The 21,097-nt window shown below is 35.6% G+C and overlaps 1 protein-coding gene across 1 annotated transcript in view; it reads right to left on the bottom strand.

The window, feature by feature from the left end:
• Positions 1 to 21,097, bottom strand: part of LOC129229545 (serine/threonine kinase SAD-1-like) — an 80,490-nt gene that overhangs the window by 40,499 nt on the left and 18,894 nt on the right. Inside the window, exons 5-6 of the mRNA XM_054863866.1 lie at positions 19,363 to 19,509; positions 2,752 to 2,786 (exon numbers count right to left, since the gene is read on the bottom strand). Of these exons, the coding sequence (XP_054719841.1) occupies positions 2,752 to 2,786; positions 19,363 to 19,509 (182 nt within the window). The remainder of the gene's footprint in view (positions 1 to 2,751; positions 2,787 to 19,362; positions 19,510 to 21,097) is intronic.

Raw genomic sequence — 21,097 nt, forward strand, 5'->3', positions numbered from 1 at the left:
TCTGTATCAAGCTGAAGTCAATAACATAAGATAATGAAGTTAATCGTTGTAACAAGGGAAGTTGTAACTTGTGGGTGTAAAATTCTTACTGTGGTAAAATGAAGTAATAAGAGATGAGTATGAAAGTATTAATGTAAAAAAAAATGAAGTAATAAAATTTTAATGGATCTTTTACTGTTGTTTTGAATGAGTCTCTGAGATATTTATTCTCATTTTTACAAAATATACGTATATATTTTGAAATCAACGGTTTCGAGTAAAACTCCCTTTTACGGATGAATTCGCATTCAGAAGCTCTCAATTTTTTTGCATTGAAAAAGAGATTCTTTGAAATTCCGAAACACATGTCTGTTACTTCTACGTTGCACGTGGAAATGGCGAGATACGCAGTAAGGGGGGTTAAGCCCTTATCTTGCCCTAACTACAAGATATGTCAACTCCTCTCCCCACTATTACGGCTAAATCTGTTTTAATGGGCGGTAGAAATCATGTAACCTTTTTAAGGAGGAGGAGTTAAAAGGATTGCTTTATCACCCCCCCCCCCCCCATTACTTGGACCACTAAGTAACTATTCTCTTTTCTTCATTTGTATGATTAAAATATTTTTGCTCATTTTCCTAATATTTTTTATTTAAATCTTTTATATTTTGTACGGTTTTTCATTTTTTACAGGTCACAGTTATCGAAACTCGCTTTTTATTTTAGCTTTATCGACTTTGTCTTGCCACCAATCAAATTCTTTGTCATTTTTTTTTTTCTGTCCAATCGTTTTCGTTTCATTGCGAACTTGTTACAAGGCTTCTGTTTTGAATATGTTTATGAGCCTATACGCAGTGATGTTCCCAGCAATTTTTCTGAGGGTGTACTCCCAGTAATCTATTATGCACAATATGTGTATGCGATCATTTACATAATATGCCAAAAAAATGTTTGAGAATATACGGCGTGTATGGAGTATGGGAACACCCTGCCTATACGTTTACTCTGAACTTGAACGTTATTAATGACTTATAGTATCATGAATTTCATTTTTAACATGATTAAAAACTGAAACTCTGACAATTATCTTTAAAAACGTAACCGCAATCAAAATCGATTCTTTGAACAAGATATTAAATTATGAACAAATCTATGCAGTACCCTCTAATTAGAGGCGTATCTGGAGGTGTGAGTTTGGGGACATTCAAACTCCGAAACTCGGAATGTTTCCTTTTTTGACTCTAAAAAAGGACCAAAAGTAGCTAATCAATTCCAAAATTTAACAATATCCAGCACCACAATTTTTATCTGGCTTCACCACTGCCTGTAAATTTTAAAGCAGAATTTAGATTACGCCATTAACGTCCAAAATGTAAGGGTGCAGCACTGAAAATCCTGACATTTTCGGGACCGAATATTTCACGCATTCATAAATGTGAGAGACAAACCCTAATCCCCAGTGGCTGTTCGAAATATTTTTTGGAAAAAGCTTTGAAAGAGTTTATCAAAAGGAAAGTTACTTTTTAAGAATACAACATTTCAGCTTTATAAATAATGCGAATAAGCTTCAGTGGCGCCGGCATCAAGAATTATGGTGTCACATTGTAAAACTGGTAATTTATAGAAAACTGCCAGCCAGGTCGTCGGTTTGTGGTAAAATCTTCCTATTTTTGGCTGGTTTATTCGTTGGATTTTGCTGGTTTTATGTAGCATTTCAAAATGAAAACTATACTTACAATCCATTTCGCTACGAATGTTAGCTAGCCAATGCAATTCAGCGTAAGCATGTGCTGTGTAAATTTCCGAATATGCCTCTGTAACAGATGACAAAAAAACATAATAATAAAATATTGATTAGGATGCAATGAAATGGAAGTTGCAAACGATTTAAGACTTATTCGCTTTAAATAAATATAAGATCAAAAACTCGAGCACGAGAACCAAAATCCAAACACGCGGGCGAAATTTCGAAGATTCGAAGAAAAACAAAGTATAACCGGTTACAGATTCAAAAAAACAGAGAAATCCTGTATTTTATTACGAACAGTTTTTTTCTGTAAAAAATACGGATAACTTCTTCAAAATTTACAGTTTTTTTTTACAGTGTACGGCACCAGTAACAGACAAGGATCCAGTAACAGACAGTTATAAGTTTGGATTTAAATAATAAGAATTTTAGGCGGGTAAAACTGATGTTGCTGCGACTCATGAATACGGTGCAACCATCTAGTGTTATCAGAGTGAATTTTATGAGTCAGTTGGTATTTACGAGGCAGTGGTGGAAGGTTGTGAACAGCCTGCACGAGGTCTGCCGGTGTTTCATGTTCATTTGAGTTTAATAAGGTTTTAGACATAAAAATAAAGTACTTTTGCACATTTTGAAGAGAAAAGGGGAATTCTGTCCAATACGCATCCTTTCCTCGTCCTATCTGTTACTGGGTAACATCAGAATTGTTGGTGTCTTTTACTGGGAGTCGGACCTTTTTTCACATTTGAGCAAATAAAAGTAGAATTAACTAAATCAGAGGCTCCAGAAGCAGCCAAGCGTTAGATGAGATGTTGCATGGGAGAAAAATAATTTCTAAATACATGAAAAAAGGCTCAGAAAATGGAGTTAATCTGAGAGCAATGTCTTTAGCATGTCCGTTAGTGGCGCCGTTGCCCTACTTTCTTGACTTCTTAACTGAGGTAATTTCTATTACCAGCTGAATACGTTTTGTATAAAAGAATGAGATATAGAGCAAATGAATTGTACTGTTTAAATATACTTACGCAGTTACCCAAGAATGCTTAGTAACATCAACTAACTGAAAAATAAGAAAAAGACTGAATAAATAAATTGCTTAGCTAAATTTTCGTTTACATTAACTCATTTAACAATTAAGTTGTACACATCGTCGCCTCAGAGCAACCGTAAGACATCTAGTCCCAGGAATAACACTAAGATATCCTACTGTTGCTCTGAGGCCGCGACATTCACAAATAAAGCACAATGTTTTTCGAAGATCATTCTGCTGTACTTCGTTTATTCGACACTAGTTGTACCCGCACGGCTTCGCCCGTAATAGCAAATTAAAAGGTCTTTTGGTTCGCCTGTATATTTACAAATGATGTGTAGTGAATTTTCTCGCCAATTGGCTTGTGCCCATGTTACGGTTCCACGTTATGATAATTTCGTAATGTATTCGTTCATCTTATGATATTTTTTTTTTCTTAAAATTGGAATAGAAAAAGAACAAAATCGAATTTTCGAAAAATCGCTTCGAGGTGCACACCCCCATGCTACATACTAACTTTGTGCCAAATTTCATGAAAATCGGCCGAAAGGTCTAGGCGCTATGCGCGTCACAGACATCCTACAGATATCCTACAGACATCCAGACATCCTCCGGACAGAGAGACTTTCAGCTTTATTATTAGTAAAGATAACATTCACACATGACGCTATAAAGGGGGTTGTCTTAGTAAAGCTTTGTTTTTAGCAACTCTTTCACAGAAAGATTCTTTTGGGAAAATAGTTTCAGAAGTACGGATTAATAAATTTTTATACATAAATGGACCAAACCAAGTACACACATAATTATGTACTCTATATTACATAATGCATAAGTATGCAAGAATACATAATATTGGACAAAATTTTGTTTTAATTTGACCCGTTACTTATATACTTACTAGCGCGGTACCCGCACCACTTTGTCCGTAGTAGAAAATTAAAAGGCAATTTAGTTCGCTTGTATATTTAGAAATAATGGAGGAAAAATTTCTCGCCAATTTGCTGTGTTCATTTGATCGCCGGTGGTTGCATATGGTAGTTTGCTCGTTCACAACATGGTAATTTGTTCGTCCAGGTTATGATAATTTGCTCGGTAAGATGTTCTTAAAATTGGAATAAAAAAAAACGAAATCGAATTTTCGAAAAATCGCTTCGAGGTGCTCACCCCTGCTACGAACTAATTTTGTGCCAAATTTTATAAAAATCGGCCAAACGGTCTAGGCGCTATACACGTAACATACATCCAGATAGACAGAGATCCGGAGCCACAGACTTTCAACATTACAGGACTAGGCTTGGCAGGGAGCTGCCTGTATTGTAGGTACTGTGGGATGAGCCCAAGCTTTATATTTGTTAAATATTACAGAGCTTTTTCCAATTAGCTGAGGCCAGGAAGTTTCATGTTGTCATCTCGGCCATTGCCTGTGCCCAGCCTCGATCTCCATGTTATGACACTGTATTTATGATAGTTTTTCTGTACTGAATAAAGAATATTATCGATCTCGAGGAACAGCTGAGGTACACCCTTGGCCACTTTGTCACTTTGAGAAAATGGGGCCTAGCTTGCGCCATGCCAGCCTGCCAAGACACCCCCACGGATATCTCTCATAGATTCAAGGACATCCTCCGGACAGAGAGACTTTCTGCTTTATTATTAGTAAAGAAGAAAACCCGAGATATAGCAGGCACGAAAGAGGAAGCTTTCGCTTTATCCCCCCCCCCCGGGATTGGCGGTAAAGAATAGTGAAGTTTTATTTTTAGCAACTCTTTCACATAAAGAATCTTTTGGGGAAAACAGTCACAGAAGTACGAATTAACAAATTCTTATATATAACAACCGTGCTGAAATGATCATTAAGTATCAGGACCTCTTTAGTAAAAGGTCCAAAAGGACAAAAAATCCACTGAACCTTCATCTCCTGACTTTCAAGATATAATTAAGAAATTGTTTTCGATCCGAATTATTTTTTCCTGTACTTGTAAACTCCTCGATAAAAATCAGACACTAAAAATGTTTATTATTGTCTGCATTTCTTTACTAATAATAAAGCTGAAAGTCTCTCTGTCCGGAGGATGTCTGGATGTCTGGATATCTGTAGGATGTCCGTAGGATGTCTGTAGGATGTCTGTGACGCGCATAGCGCCTAAACCGTTCGGCCGATTTTCATGAAATTTGGCACAAAGTTAGTATGTAGCATGGGGGTGTGCACCTCGAAGCGATTTTTCGAAAATTCGATGTGGTTCTTTTTTTATTCCAATTTTAAGAAAAAACTATCATAAATTACGAAATCATATTGTGGAACCGTAACATGGGCACAAGCCAATTGGCGAGATACAAAATTATCATAACGTGGAACTGTAACGTCGGTACAAGCCAATTGGCGAGAAAATTCACCATACATTATTTGTAAATATACAAGCGAACCAAAAGACCTTTAATTTTTCTATTACGGGCGAAGCCGTGCGGGTGCCACTTGTTAGGAATATATCTTTCAGAAGCATTGAAGCAAAATTACGGAGATGTTTCGACTTGAATTGTGCAATATGCAGCTGAGTGTTTGTTCAAATAACTTCTTGTTGAATTGTAGAATTTCTTTGTGTATAAATTTTGGTTTCTGAAAGGAAGACACAAAATATATATGTGTGTTTGTAAGGAAAGCGACTCAAAGTGGGACATAGTCAAACTTCGATTATTTTTCATAATTTTATGGTTAGGTATATTGGGTTGAAATATAAATTTGTCTGTAACGCATATGAAGTGCCATTTCTTTTGTAAAATACAATTTAATTATTTTATTAACACAATTTTAAAAATATAGCTAATGGGCCACCTTAGGAACATAGTATTCCAAAAGTGGTCCGTGTGTTTAAATTACTTTTAAAATGTGAAAAAAAAAAACTATTTGTACACTATCTTTACTTGTACAAAAAGTAATACAATGTTGAATTAAATGAAACAATCAATTAGAAGAAAACTACTAGAAACAGAGTTACAATAAACAATTTTTCGATCTTTTTGCTGTCATGCCTACCCCCCCCCCCATCTGGAAATATTTTTTAAAAATCGTAGCAGAACAATATGCAATGTTGAAAGTAAAATAATACAGTGTGGCACAGAAAATTACCTACATCAGTTAACGTATTTTGTCTCAAGGTGGCCATTTTAGGAATATTCACATGGTCAGCATTTGTGAGATGTAAAACTATTAATCTTTAAAACTATCAGAGTCAAATTTAATTAAAGTGAAAGCGGTTAAAGAGAAGAAAGCAATCTTTCATAAAACGTATTTGAACTTAAAGTTCAAAGAATTTAAACGCCTGTAAACTAAGGCTTATTCCTACCGAGAAAATTAGAACTACTACTCTTCAAAAGTGAAATCCCTGCATTTAATAGCAACTAATCCAGAATCTCTACTTATTAAACCACTTGCACTACATATATATGTTTTACAATGCAGTTCCGCCATTTTGTTGTAAAGAATGAAAGAAATTCTATTTTTATGATTAATTTACCATCAGAACAGTGGTCCACTTTGGCTCAGCTGCGTTATGTATTATTTATTCATACGTACGAATGTCAGATGAAATTTCTAACATTTGAAGGGTGCAATAAGAAAAAAGTGTTTGCTTTTAGTTTTGAGCTATCGGTGCTAAAATCGAATCAGCACCTTTAACCTCTAGGGTCAACGTATGAACCAAATTTTGTGTAGTTCGGCCCGTTACTTCCTGAGATATTGCAGGCAGGCATGAGGGAACGATATTTTGATCCACCCTCCTTGGAGGCATTGGCAGCAAAAAGTAATGTGCCCCAAATTTCGTTAGATTTTATGCAACAGCTTTTGCTCTAGAGAGGTCACGAAGGAAAAAAAAAAAAACCATCCGCCCAAGTTCAATGGCGCAAATCCCCCCCTCCAATTTTTCACAACCGTCTTACCCTTTTTTATTGTCTCTCTCTCTTTTTTTTAACTTTATTTTTTTAAATATTTTTTATTTATTTATATATTTATTAATTTATTTTTAATTTATGTTATTATTATTTTATTAGAAACGTTCTGTGCTACGCCAATGATACACGCAAAATCTAAATAAATTAATTAAATAAAATATAAACAGAATAAATAATTTAAATTAAAAATAAATCAATAAATAAATTTAAATAAATAAATAAAAAAAATTAAATAACCAAATACAAAAATTTAGAAATCCCCCAAAAATTTTTATGGGGCTACTTGTGCCATATCCCCCCCCCCCCGTGGGCACCCCTGTATAGAAAAAAGTAGATTTTGAATCGATTTTACTTTAAATGCTTTATTTTTATTATTCATAACTGTTCATATCAACATCTTTCGACATTTAAACAATACCTTCCTTAGATCACTCCTCTAAAGGGAGAAAATAGAACCAACATTCATTTTTCTTCCAGAGGAATAAATCATTTCGAACGAAATCAGGAATCCATTCATATTGACGTTTTTCTTTGTATGTGATTTCTTTTCTCGCATTGGAAAAAGAAATGCAAACTCTTTCTCAGAGAGAACTTCCTGGTTTTGACCCTAAAAAATCAATTTTTCGTTTCAGCATCCTTTTTATCCGACAGCTTATCTACTTTGTGTTTCCTTCCAGTTTGTCCATTCCGTGAATTCCTTTACTAACATATTTTACTTCCTTTACGCACCGTTTATTGCTTCCAATTGATCAGTGACAAACTGATTTCTTACTTCAGAGAAACTAGCTGAGAAAGTTAAAAGGATAGGTGTTTTATTTACGGGTGAACTTGGTTAATATGAAATGGGAAAAATCCACGAATTTGTTCGTATTACCGCTATTCGTAACAACCGTGAAGGATTGATACTGTGAAATACCAAGAAATGCTTTTTTATGTTTAACTAGAGGCACTCGCACGGCTTTGCCCGTAGTGAATAATTAAAAGATCATTTGGTTCACCTGCATAATGGATGATGAATTTATCGTCAATGTGCTATGGTAATTTGCTCGTCCACGTTAGGGTAATTTATTTGTCCACGTTATGATAACTTGTTCTTCCACGTTATGATAACTTGTTCGTCGGTGCAGAGGAATTAAGTCCAAAATAAAATCATAGAAAAAGAACAAAATCAAATTTTCAAAAAATCGCTTCAAGGTGCACACCCCCAAGTTACTAACTAATTTTGTGCCAAATTTCATAAAAATCGGCCGTACGGTCTAGGCACTATGCGCGTCACAGACATCCAGTCTTTCAGCTTTATTATTTGTAGTAAAGAAAAATATTACTACTAAGACACACATTGTAATCTAACTGTTAGTATTTTCAGAAAAAATCACTTATTTCTTATAAAAGAATGTGTTTGGAAAATATTGAGACAGGAAGATCATAATCGACAAGCCAGAAATAGGTTGCAATTCACAATGGAAGATGAACAGTTTTATCTCCGAGTATAATTGAAATGTCCACAGGTTAACAATTGAACGGGAATTTAATTTCTATGTAATATATTTAATATTTTCTTCTCGATATCCAATAGGACTTCTACTACCTACCAAAATAATGAATAATTTGTAAAAAAGAAAATTATATTGCTCAACCACAAAAATGTCAAGTAAATTTTTATTCGTCTCAGCCGAGACTTTCAACCTAACGTATGTATAAGACGTGAACTTTTTAATGTAATTTAGATAGCGAATCATACTTAACGAACAAAACATTCGTTTTAGCCGTGATTTTGTATTAAACGTGATCGTATTAAGAGAGTTCAACTGTATTTATTTATTTATTTTTCTGGTCCATTGCTTTTTGTTCTGTAGTTGATCTTAAAAACTTACAAGACAAAGCTTTATTTTCTCTTCTTTTAAACCTTCCTGCTCGTACGTTCTTCAATTTGTGACATTTTAGTCTGCATTGAAATCAACTCTGATTTTTATTTTGCCAAATTTGTAGTCAACTTGGCAATCTATCGCCAAGTTGACGAAAAATTGGCGACCAAAAAGCTGGCGCTATATCGCCAAGTAGTCGCGAAATTATAGCATCACTTAAGTCTTCATTGAATAACACCGGTTTGCATCTAAAAACACGCAAAAGACCCCTTTTGGGACATTCAAATGCAAATACACTGCTCGACATTGAAAATGCAACACCAAGAAGGAGTGGTCAGAAATTTATGAAAATTTTAGAGTAGACGTACATCACTGAGTAATGTAAATGATATGAAATGCGCAGCTCTCCGACGCACGTGAAGTAATATATAAGGGAAGGAACTTGCAGAATGGGCAATATTCGTGTCGTTTTTTCTGACTGGAGAATTATCGAAGAAATTTTGTTTTTGTTTTGGAGGATACGTGTAACACGAGAGAATGCCAGGCCACCGTCAACGAAGGCACTTCCAGCAGATAGACGATTTTACGAGGGGTATGGTGATCGGACTGAGAAGGGGAGGTTGGTCCGTACGTCAAACCGCAGCTGATACCCACATGGATGCGAGCACGGTGCATCAGCTGTGCCGAAGATGGTTGGAACAACGAAACGTGGCAAGATTAAGGGGTGCAGGAGAGCCAGAGTGACGTTAGAACGCGTGGATCGACGCATCCACCGACAAGCTGAAGCAAACCTCACTTGTTCCTCGATTCTGCATCGGGTGCAAGATACCCTGAATGTTCCCGTGTCAACCAGAACCATTTCCCGTCGTTTGGTCGCACGTGGTCTATAATCACGCGACGTCCGCTAAGAAGACTGCCATTGACCCCACAACATAGACAGCAACGTTTAGTATGGTGCCGGACTAGAGCGACGTGGATGACAGAATGGCAAACTTTCGTGTTATCAGATGAATCCCGCTTCTGTTTATCCTGTGATAGTCGCCGCATACGTGTGTGGCGTCGACGTGGAAACAGATCTAATCCAGCAGTAACTGTGGAACGTCACACCGCACGACAACGCGGCAAAATGGTTTGGGGAGCAATTGCGTCACAATCCATATCACCTCTAGTATCACCATGCGTTCCATATCACCTCTAGTTCGTATTCAGGGCACTATGACGGCCCAACGATACTTGGATAATGTGTTGCGGCCGGTGGCAATCCCTTACCTTCAAGGGCTACCTAATGCAACGCACAGCCACACAGTGCTCGCATCTGCGAATATGCTCTCCAAGGCACACAGATGCTTCCCTGGCCACCATACTCTCCTGACCTGTCACCAATCGAACATGTGTGGGATGTAATTGGACGCCGTTCCCCCCCGCCTGTCCCTGCCTCGTTCGGAAGACGAACTGTGGCAAATGGTTGAAAGAGAATGGAGAGCCATCCCTCTGGACACCATCCTCACCCTTATTGACTCTATGCCTAGACGTGTTTCTTCGTGCATCGCTATCCGCGGTGGTCCTACATCCTACTGAGCCGACGCCATTCCCGCTCTGTATTCTGCCTATCATTTTGAAATTAAGATCATTTATTATTCCTTGCTGTCTATGTCTTTTTTTTTCCAAATTTCATCACTTTCAGACCACTCCTTCTTGGTGTTGCATTTTCAATGTCAAGCAATGTAAAAAGAGAGGTACAGTTTGACCCACCGATTAGATGGAAAGGCAAATTTCCAGTTTACAGGTGGAAATGGGCGCCTCTATTAATTTTCAGAGATGTCAGCTTTTGCAGGTGTATGTTAGCTTCTAAATTAAGTAGAGGGACATTCAAATGAGTGGAACACGCGCATGAAACTTTTAAATTTTAACTTCTCTACATTTAGATAGACTCCACTTAACTAAACGTTTTCCAATTTCATACAGTTCGTGGTCAAACTGTACAGAACTAGACTTTACTCGAAATTTGCATGGAAAATTCCAACTTTCTACGGCATTCCGTTCTTGAAATATGGAAGATACATACGCCCATACAGACAACACGAATAAAACGTGTGATAATGAACTCGAAAGTTATAAAAATGGATACTTCTGCTGTCGGTACGTTGCCAGGCATTTCTATTATATGCACATGCGGCCCATCCGAAAAAATGACTCCCAAATGGGGTAATTCCAGGGCCAGATTAAGGCCTTGGGACATGGGGCACGGGCCCAGGGCACCAACATTTGGGGGGCACCAATTCTGTAGGTAAAGCATATGTTGGACTCATTGCATATTGCACTTTTTGCTTTTTTTAAAGTTATATCATAGATAATTTTAGTATTTGCGGCTTAAAGTAATGGGCAAAGCTTTAAAACATCTTGTATTATAATGGATAATTAGTGTATGCTATATCACTTTTTTTTATAATGTATTGTACAGGGTGTCCAGCAAAGGACTACCTGATTTCAAAATTAAATATCTCGAAAACAAAAGACGATATTGGAATAAAATAAACGACATGTTTATTGTAAAACCCATGAAAATTGTATACAGGAACTTGGAAATTAGTTTGAAAACTGCCTACAGGTGGCGCTGCAGGCTGTAATTGCAATAGAAGTCTATATAAATAGAGCTGCGAAGAGATCAGTTGTTTCAGCAGTAGTTTAGTCTCTGAGAAATGCTAATACGGTAGAAATTATCTTCCAACCCCTTCGCAGCACTATTTATGGAGACTTCTATTACAGCGTACAGCGCCACCTGTTGGCTATTTTTTAAACTAATTTCCAAGTTCCTGTGTATGATTTTTATGGATTTTACAATAATCATACCGTTTATTTTATTTCAATATTGCCCTTAGTTTTCGAGATATTTTATTTTGAAACCAGAGGGCCTTTGCTGGACACACTGTATATTATATTGCAATAAAAATTACCGCCAAATTTAGCACGTGGGTGTGTTGACGCAAAGTATAAAAATACCTTCATTATGGAATAAGCGGGGGGAGGGGGGCGCACCAAATAAATTTCGTGCCCAGTGTCTTCAAAAATCATAGTCGGGCCTTGGGTGGGTGAAATGAAAATTTTGGCCGAAATATGAGTGAAATTTTTTTCGTGATTACAACAGTTCCTTTAATATGTAAAAGGAAGTAAAAAGCAATAATTCATAATTTTCTATTTTTTTTAACGAATATAGTACTTCTTGTACTTCGGACAAGGAAGCAAAAAAAAACCATCAACCTCAATTCTGCAATTGATCGTTTTTTTTTTTTTTTTTTTTGCGATCGAAGAGATTTAAGGTTTCAGTAAAAATAAAGTCAGTCTGAGAAACGTCTGACATGTACCGACTTTAGAACATACCGATTTCTCAAGTAACAAAATGATATTACTATATTTTGTTCAATTGAGTATAATTTCGTCTACGAAGTATAGCTTGACCAAGGAGAGATAACGAGTAAACTTGCAGCGGAAACGGACCACTTTATTTTTACTTCCTCTTACACAGTAAAGGAAGTATTGTAGTCGCGAAAAAATTTTCACTCAAAAATCGGCCTTTATTTCCATTTTGCTCACCCCGAATGAATATTGCGTTTTTTCTTTCAACCCGACCAAACATGGCTCGTGACGTCCGTATGTACGTATGTATGTGCGTATGTATCTCGCATAACTGAAGAACGGTATGTCCTAGAAAGTTGAAATTTGGTACGTAGACTTCTAGTGGGGTCTAGTTGTGCACCTCCCTTTTTGGTTGCATTCGGATGTTCCAAAGAGGGTCTTTTACATTTGGGGGGGGGGGAATTATTGTTATAATTTCAACTCAAGTGGTGTTATAGTTTGGCAAACACGTGGCGATATATCGCCAAGCTTTTGGTCGGCAGGTTTTGACGCCAACTTGGCAACAAATTTTGCGTTTTTTTTTATTTATTATTTCTTTTTTTAAATTTTATTTCATTTTGGTCACTATTGGCGATATTTAGAGAGTAAACCCTTGAATCACATTAAAATGTCTAATATTGGGAAATTAATCTGTATAAAACGTTTTTCTGCTTCAATTCGCAACAAACTTGAGGTAAAACTATTTAAAGTGTTTCTTTGCTTACTCCAAGGCACTATTATCATTAAATTGGCGTAAAAGGAGTTTATGTGATGCGCGTTTCTTTTTTTTTTTTAATTAATTTTGTTATTTTGTGGTTTTATTCGTAATCTTGCTCTAATGTGTTTAAACTAATCAAGGATGATAAATATAAACTTACCATCATTAATATTGTGTGATAAAAGAGATGCAAGGTGTTAATCTTTTTTTTTAATGGTCATTTCATTTACAGAATAGGAATTTTCTCAGGTAAAAATATTACTCGAATGTTTTATTTGAATACCAGTGCAATAACCTCCATTAGTCTCTAATTTGCTTCATCATTAACTTGAATGACTTTTCTCAGTTACTACAGTGAAGGAACCCGTTATAGCAAGAAATATATTTGCATATATTGCACCAAAAAATCCCGAAAAAAATTATCACAAATAGAAATTAAATTAATTTTTTTCCAATGATATTTTTAAGCCACTAACAGTTAATTAAGTTGTAACAAAATAAAATAAAACGAGCTGATGTGTGCATCACATGACTTCCTTTTACTCCAATTTAATGTCATTTCCCCATTATTGGCAATTTTAATGTGATTCAATAGTTTACTCTCTAAATATCACCAACAGTGGCCAAATTGAAACCAGATTTTAAAAATAAAAAAAATCGCCAAATTTTTCGCCAAGTTGGCGACAAAACTTGGCGACTAAAAGACTGGCGATATACCGCCAACTGTCCTCCAAATGATAACACCACTTGAGTTTACATCGAAATTAACAATGATTCCCCCCCCCCAAAAGGGGCAAAAGACCCCTTTAGAAACACCCAAATGCAACCTAAAGGAGAGGTGCACAACTAGGCCCCACTAGGAGTCTACGTACCAAATTTCAACTTTCTAGGATATACCGTTTTTGAGTTATGCGAGATACATACACACATTTACACATACATACATACATACGTACATACAGACGTCACGAGAAAATTCGTTGTAACTAACTCGGGAATCGTCAAAATGGATATTTCGCGTGTCTATACGTCCTTAGGCACTTATCCACGTGTGGTCGAGTCGAAAACAAAACTCAACATTCATTCGGGGGTGAGCAAAATGAACGACCTTAAGATCGATTTTTGAGTGAACATTTTTTCGCGAATACAATACTTCCTTTTTTGTAAAAAGAAGTATTAAAAAAAAACATAATTTGCTCAAGTTTTAGTAAAACAGAAAAAATTGCAGTGCACTCAACTTATCGTTAAAGCATATATTTTCAGTCAAATGCTTCTTCACGACTGTTGATTCAATTATTTTCCTGAAGTGTGAACTTATAAACTATTTACATAACATTGAACATAAAATTATACGTTGACAGCAAAAAAAAAAAAAAATCGAACACTCAAATATTTTCACTGTGTTTAGCCATTTTTTTTCTTTTTTTGAGCAATTATGATTGCTTATTGCTTTCACTTGACTGTTTTTGGCGTCCTATCATTTCATTTTCCCACCGCCACCCTCCGCACCATCACCGTCGACCGGGTCCTTACGATGCTGCTCCCATAGCGAAAGCTGTCTCCAGGTTGCGTCAATATCTTACACACACGCGCATACATACACAACTACACACACACATGCCCAAACACATACACATACGCATACATACAGACACCTACACATACACACACAAAAACATACACACACGCATACATACAGACACCTACACATACACAAACACATATGCCTACACACATATACACATACCCCCCCCACACACACATTCATACACACAACCACCCTCACACTTATGCCAGGACACAAACACACATTCCTACACACACATACACATACCCCCTACACACAAACACACATACCATCCACACACAAACACACACGCCTACATACACACTCGTGATTGCGAAAAACATAATTTGAATTCAAGATGTCAAAATTCAAATTAATTTTTTTTTTTTTGATAAATTCAACATGTCCGTGAATAAGTACTCTTTCTTTAGCATATGAAGCTGAGTAACGAATGTAGTTTCCATTTTCTTCAATGTAAATATAAGAAACAAATCAACTGGACGGAAGGCAAAAAATGACTCCGATATTTTTCCAGATCTTTCCATCGCGTTATATATAAATAAGAAAAAATACAGAAAACTATACAAATCAGACTTGGGAAGCATATTTCTTCTTTCTATGGGGTTACTCTTTTAGAAATGGTAATATTTTTGGAACTTTTTTCGTCTGCCTCGTGTACTTTTATGTTTGGCAACCAAACTTGCCAAAACATTCGGAGAATGCGTTTTTATATTCTTCCATTGTCTCTAAAAAAGAGCAAACAATTTCCATCATTGAAAATGTTTAGAAAAAAGTAATATTATTAACTAATGTGCAATTTTATTCCGTGACATTTTACACCGCCAATATTTTGTATCAAAATATATGTATCGTTCCAAAGTGGTTACGCATCAAGAAACTGAGGAAAAAATATAGTTTTAAAAGGTGAGTTGAATTTGAAGTAATTATTTTTCATAATGATTTTTTATTTTTCGTGTGAAATAAATTCAGTATTTGCAAATATTAGCCTTTGTTTAATGAACTTAAGCGGTTGGTTTACGAATAAAACTAGTGTAAAGTAGGGGAACATAGGGCAAAGTGAAATGGTGAAATATTTACTCTGTTTTTAGCTTCTATGTGGTATTATTTTTAGCTATATAGTACCATATGTAGTCTATTCGGGTCAGGAAAAAAGTACCGCTGAAGATTAAAGCATTTGGCTATACAGGGAATTTTAAAAAAATGATACTTATGTTGTAATATTTTGATGTCAGTCAAAAATTATTTTTTTATTAGGAAATGATAAAGCACTTGTTATTAACATTTTAAATATTAAATGACACCTGCTAATATTCGGTGCAGTATTTATTTGTTTATTATTAAGCTCGTTTGTATTTTAAATGCCTTGTACTGTTAGTCCAGTGCATGCGAGGCAAAATGGATGGGGCAAAGTTAAATAGTTCATTTCATTTACTAATTCAATCTTTTTTTTAAAATTACTTACATACGCATTTATTAATTATTTCTTTTACATACCTTTATTTATTAATTCCCTTATTTAATCATTCTTTCAGTTATTTTCTTATTCATTCACTATTTTATTCACTCATTTTATTTTTCTCGTATATAAACTTATTTATTTATTAATTTGTTTCATTTCCTTTTTATTTATTCATTAAATCTTTCGTTTAAACATTTATCTGATCAAAAATATCTTTAATTAATCGTATAGGAAACATTTCTTTATAAAAATATTTTATTTTTCACTTTTCTCTATGAAAAAGTGAAAAATTTCCACCTTTTTTAGAGGTACAAAAATAAAAAATAATGTTTCAATGCGAGTTTTATTATAAAAAATATTGTCCTTTTCTTGTGTACTGTAATTTTCAGAACAAATTTCCTACTTGTTCATTTTGAAAAAAGTAAGCTATCTTAACTATTTCACTTTGCCCCACATTCCCCTACTTAAGACCATATTTACGACTATGCGCTTGTTGGGGCACACTTGGATCATGGAGCGTAGGAGAAAGTTGAAAAGAAATCATTCCACAACTGAAATGTAGTCCTAATCCAAAATATGATTGGTTTTGAAAGATTACAATTTCAAATCATCAGCGCATGGTTAATTATTTTCTGCGGTTGACTTTTTAGTGAAGTTAAAGTAAAATACTTGGTGTCTTACTCACGGCCATGCGCTTGTTTGACCACATTTGGATCATGACATGGAAACCCTTCCGCCTTAAACCCACTGTACTCTTCTCAACAAGATCATGATTATTTTTCTATGATCATGATTCAGATTGTCCAAAATTTACGATTAGCATATGGTTGAGGGTTTTCTATTCTTGACTTGCGAGTAAAATTACTATAAAGTACTTGGTGCCTTACTCATGGCCAAGCGCTTGTTTGACCACATTTGGTCATGACATGGAAACCCTTCCGCCTTAAACCCACTGTACTCTTCTCAACAAGATCATGATTATTTTTCTAAGATCATGATTCAGATTGTCCAAAATTTACGATTAGCGTATGGTTGAGGGTTTTCTATTCTTGACTTGCGAGTAAAATTACTATAAAGTACTTGGTGCCTTACTCATGGCCAAGCGCTTGTTTGACCACATTTGGTCATGACATGGAAACCCTTCCGCCTTAAACCCACTGTACTCTTCTCAACAAGATCATGATTATTTTTCTAAGATCATGATTCAGATTATCCAAAATTTACGATTAGCATATGGTTGAGGGTTTTCTACTCTTGACTTGCGAGTCAAATTACTATAAAGTACTTGGTGTCTTACTCATGGCCAAGCGCTTGTTTGACCACATTTGGATCATGGCATGGAAACCCTTCCGCCTTAAACCCATTGTCCTCCCCTCAACAAGATCATGATTAATTTTCCAAAATCATGATTCAGATTATCCAAAGTTTAAGATTAGCGTATGGTTGAGGATTTTCTACTCTTGACTAACGAGTAAAATTACTATAAAGTACTTGGTATCTTACTCACGTTCATGCGTTTGTTTTGCCACATTTGAATCATGGCGCGGAGGAGACAGCTGAATAAAAATCATTCTCTGCGATAGGCATATTATCCTTTCTTAATCCAAAACATGATTGATTTTATGAAATCATGATTCAGATCATCTAAAGTTTGGGAAAAGCGTATGGTAAGGGATTTTCTTCTGCTGAATTGTTAGCAAAAATACACTTGGAATCATATTCACAGCTATGCGTGTTTGGGCACACTTGGATGACGGCGTGGAAGAGAAAGTTAAATAGAAATCATTTTGCGTTACACCAAATGTCCTCTCTTAATCCAGATCATGATTAGTTTTCTGATGATTGAGATGATCGAAAGTTTAGGATTAGCGTAAGGATTTTGCACCGTTGACTTGCGAGTAAAATTACTGAAAAGTACTTGGAGTCATACTCACAAGGGGCCATTCATTAATTACGTAAGGGTCCCGTGGGGAGAGGGGTAGGGAAAATCTCTACATACCCTTACTTTGGAGGGGGGAGGGGTCAAACCCATTCTTACGTAATACTTTCAAAGTTGATATTTTATATCAGAAATCGCGCAGCCAAGTGGTTTGGCAGGGATCCAATTTCATTTGCGTCAGGAAGGTAAGAAACATATTAGGATGAGCTGTTTTTTGTTTATTTACAAAGAATGAACAGTGCAAAATATAATAAAAGAATCGACTTTGTATGGCATGTTTTATTTTAAATTAGTAGTGCATCATGTAAAAAAAAAGGGGCGAAAAAACATTCAGTCAAATTACAACCTTTTAGTAAATATTTCTTTACAGAAAAAGGTTTAATTTGATAATAGTTAACTTAATGACGATTCTAGTAATGTAAGATTTGTTATTTTATTATTTTGAAAAATGATATGGAATCTTACGTAAGAATAGGCAGGAGGGGTTTAAAAAATCTTACGTACTCTTACATGGGGAGAGGGAGGGGGCAAAATTTTCCAAAATCATCCTTACGCAATTAATGACTGGCCCCCAACCACTCTCTCGTTTGGGTACTCTTGGACCATGGCGAGGAGGAGGGAGTGAAATAGAAATCATTCCATATTACATCCATTGTCCTCTCCTAATCTAGATTATTATTAACATTTTAAAATCATGATTAAGACCATTGAAAGTTTAGGCTAACCATGTGGTTGAGGATTTTAAACCTTCAACTTGCGAGTAAAATTACTGTTAAGTACTTGGGGTTTTACGGACCTGCGCTTATTTGGACACATGGCGCGGAGGAGAAATTTAAATAGAAATCATTCCGCGTTAGACTCATTTTGCGATTGTAAGGTAAAGGGCGGTATCTGAAGACACGCGTTTTGGATTCATGCTAACAAGAGGGAAATGGTGGATATGACGTGTTTTTCGTGCTTTATTTTCAAATAAGCAATCAAATAAGAAATCAAATAAGCAAGCTTCTTTATCTTTACTAATAATAAAGCTGAAAGTCTGGATGTCTGATACACGCAAAGCGCTAAGACCGTTCGGCCGATTTTCATAAAATCTTTATTAAGAATAAAGCTGAAAGTCTGTATGATCTGGATGTCTGTTGCGCGCATAGCGCCTTGACTGTTCGGCCCATTTTCATGAAATTTGGCGCAAAATTAGTTCGTAGCATAGGAGTGAGCACCTAGAAGCATTCGATTCGAAAATTCGATTTTGTTCTTTTCCTATTCCAATTTTAAGCCACCATTTGTGGATTTAATTCCTCTGCTGCAATACTTAGTGAATTACCATAACATGAACGAGCAAATTAATACAGCATACTGGCGAGAAATTCACCATCCATTATTTGTAAAAATACAGGCGAACCAAATGACCTTTTAATTTCCTACTACGGGCAAAGCCGTGCGGGTACCGCTAGTATACGATAAAGCTCAAGTACAATAGGTGACAAAAATGCAGAAAAGAAAAGAAAGAAAGAAAAATTTGCAGATACTGCTTTTATTTTCCCACGGCAGACTTGTCCTGTCCTAATCCACAGCATGATTAATTTTCTAAAATCATGATTCATATCATCGAAAGATTAGGAAAAGCTTACGGTCGAGGATTTTTTACTGTTGACTAGCGAGTAAAATTACTGCAAATTATGTAATCAAGAGTCATACTCACGGCCATGCGCTTGTTTGGGCACACTTGGATCATGGCGCGGAGGAGTTCCTGGCACTCAGGGGGGACGAAATGAGGAATGTGGAAGACGCCACGCTTCACCTTCTCTAGTAGCTGGCGCAGGTTGTCGTCATCAAAAGGTAAGGCACCCTGCAAAAGTAATCTGAGCTTTAAAGTAAGAAATCTAGGAAACATAATTTCTTTAATCAAACCAAGCCGACCTTTTTTTGACAAAACAGGTTTTCAGTTTAAAAAAAAAAAACTGAAAATTTTACATTAACCCTCTTGTGATGTTGGCAAAATAGCTTTTCAATTGAAAAAAAAAAAAAAAAAAACTGAAAATTTTACATTGACCCTTCCCTCTTTTTTTCACAAAATAACTTTTCAACTAAAAAAAATTACTTTAACCTTTTTGCGATGTTGACTTTTTTTTTTTTTTTGACTTCACAATTGAAAAACAAAATGCACATTTAACATTAACCTTCCCTTGATAAAATTATGAAAAATATGGCGGAGGGGAGAGACATTTAATTTCAAGTTAATGGATTGCTTTCAAAATAAAATTTATCATCATTTTCTTATTTTTTTTTTTTTCAAAGTAGGGTAATGGCACCAGTAAACGGACATGCTTAAGAAATCGCTCTCAGGTTAGCTCAATTTTCTGAGCCTCTTGATGAGCCTCATACTTTTTAAGCTATTTTTCTCTCATGCAACTGCATCTCATCTAACATTTGGCTGCTTCTGGATCCTCTGAATGAGTTAATTTTATTTTTATTTGCTCGATTTCGAAAAAACTCCGACCCCCAGTAACAGACATCGAAAAATCTGATGACACCCAGTAACAGACAGGATGAGGAAAGGATGAGTAATGGACAAAAATCCCTTTTTCTCTTCAATACGAGTAAAAGTTCTTTATTTTTAGAACTAAAGCCTTATAAAATTCAAATGAACTTGAAACATCCGCCTGACCTCATGGTGGCTGTTCACAACCTTCCACCACTGCCTTGTAAATACAACTGGATCATGGAATTCACTTTGATAACACTAGATGATTGCACTGTATTCATGGGCCACAGTAATCTCAGCTTTACTTGTTTAAAATTCTTATTTTTTAAATCCAAACTTATGACTGTCTTTTACTGGATCCTTGTCTGTTACTAGTGCCGTTACCCTATGTGAAGCTCAATGCAGTATTTTTCAAATTTTTCTTACAATTTCTATTTCATTGAAAATTAGATTAAATGCTTGTATATGTTATGTTCTGGCGTAGTCCATGTCAATCCATGGGAGTTTACATTCGTAGGGTCGGAAGTTTTTGAATTCAACGTGTGAAACATGGGTTAAAACTTGAAACAAAATAAATAACAAGCATTGTTTTCTTTTCCTCATAACAAATTCCTTGCCCGATATGCCAATACAGTAAAACCTGTAAAGTTGACCACCTTTGTAAGTTGACCACCTGTCTATGTTGACCGCTTTTGTCTGGAACGGAATTAGTCCTATCTTTATAATGAAGGAAAACCTCTGTAACTTGACCACCTCTCTATCTTGACCACCTGTCTATCTTGACCACTAATGAACACCAAATTTGGTTTGGAGTATTGTAAAAACCCTTTGTAAGTTGACCACTTGGTTTATTTTTTAAAATTTTATTTAGCAAATTATTTTATTATTATTTTTTTTTATATAGCTTTCCAAGAATATTTTTGATGTCAGACCAGCATTTCACCAAGTAAAT

This window comes from Uloborus diversus, chromosome 9 (genome assembly GCF_026930045.1).
Source record: "Uloborus diversus isolate 005 chromosome 9, Udiv.v.3.1, whole genome shotgun sequence".
Taxonomy (NCBI): Eukaryota; Metazoa; Arthropoda; class Arachnida; order Araneae; family Uloboridae; genus Uloborus; species Uloborus diversus.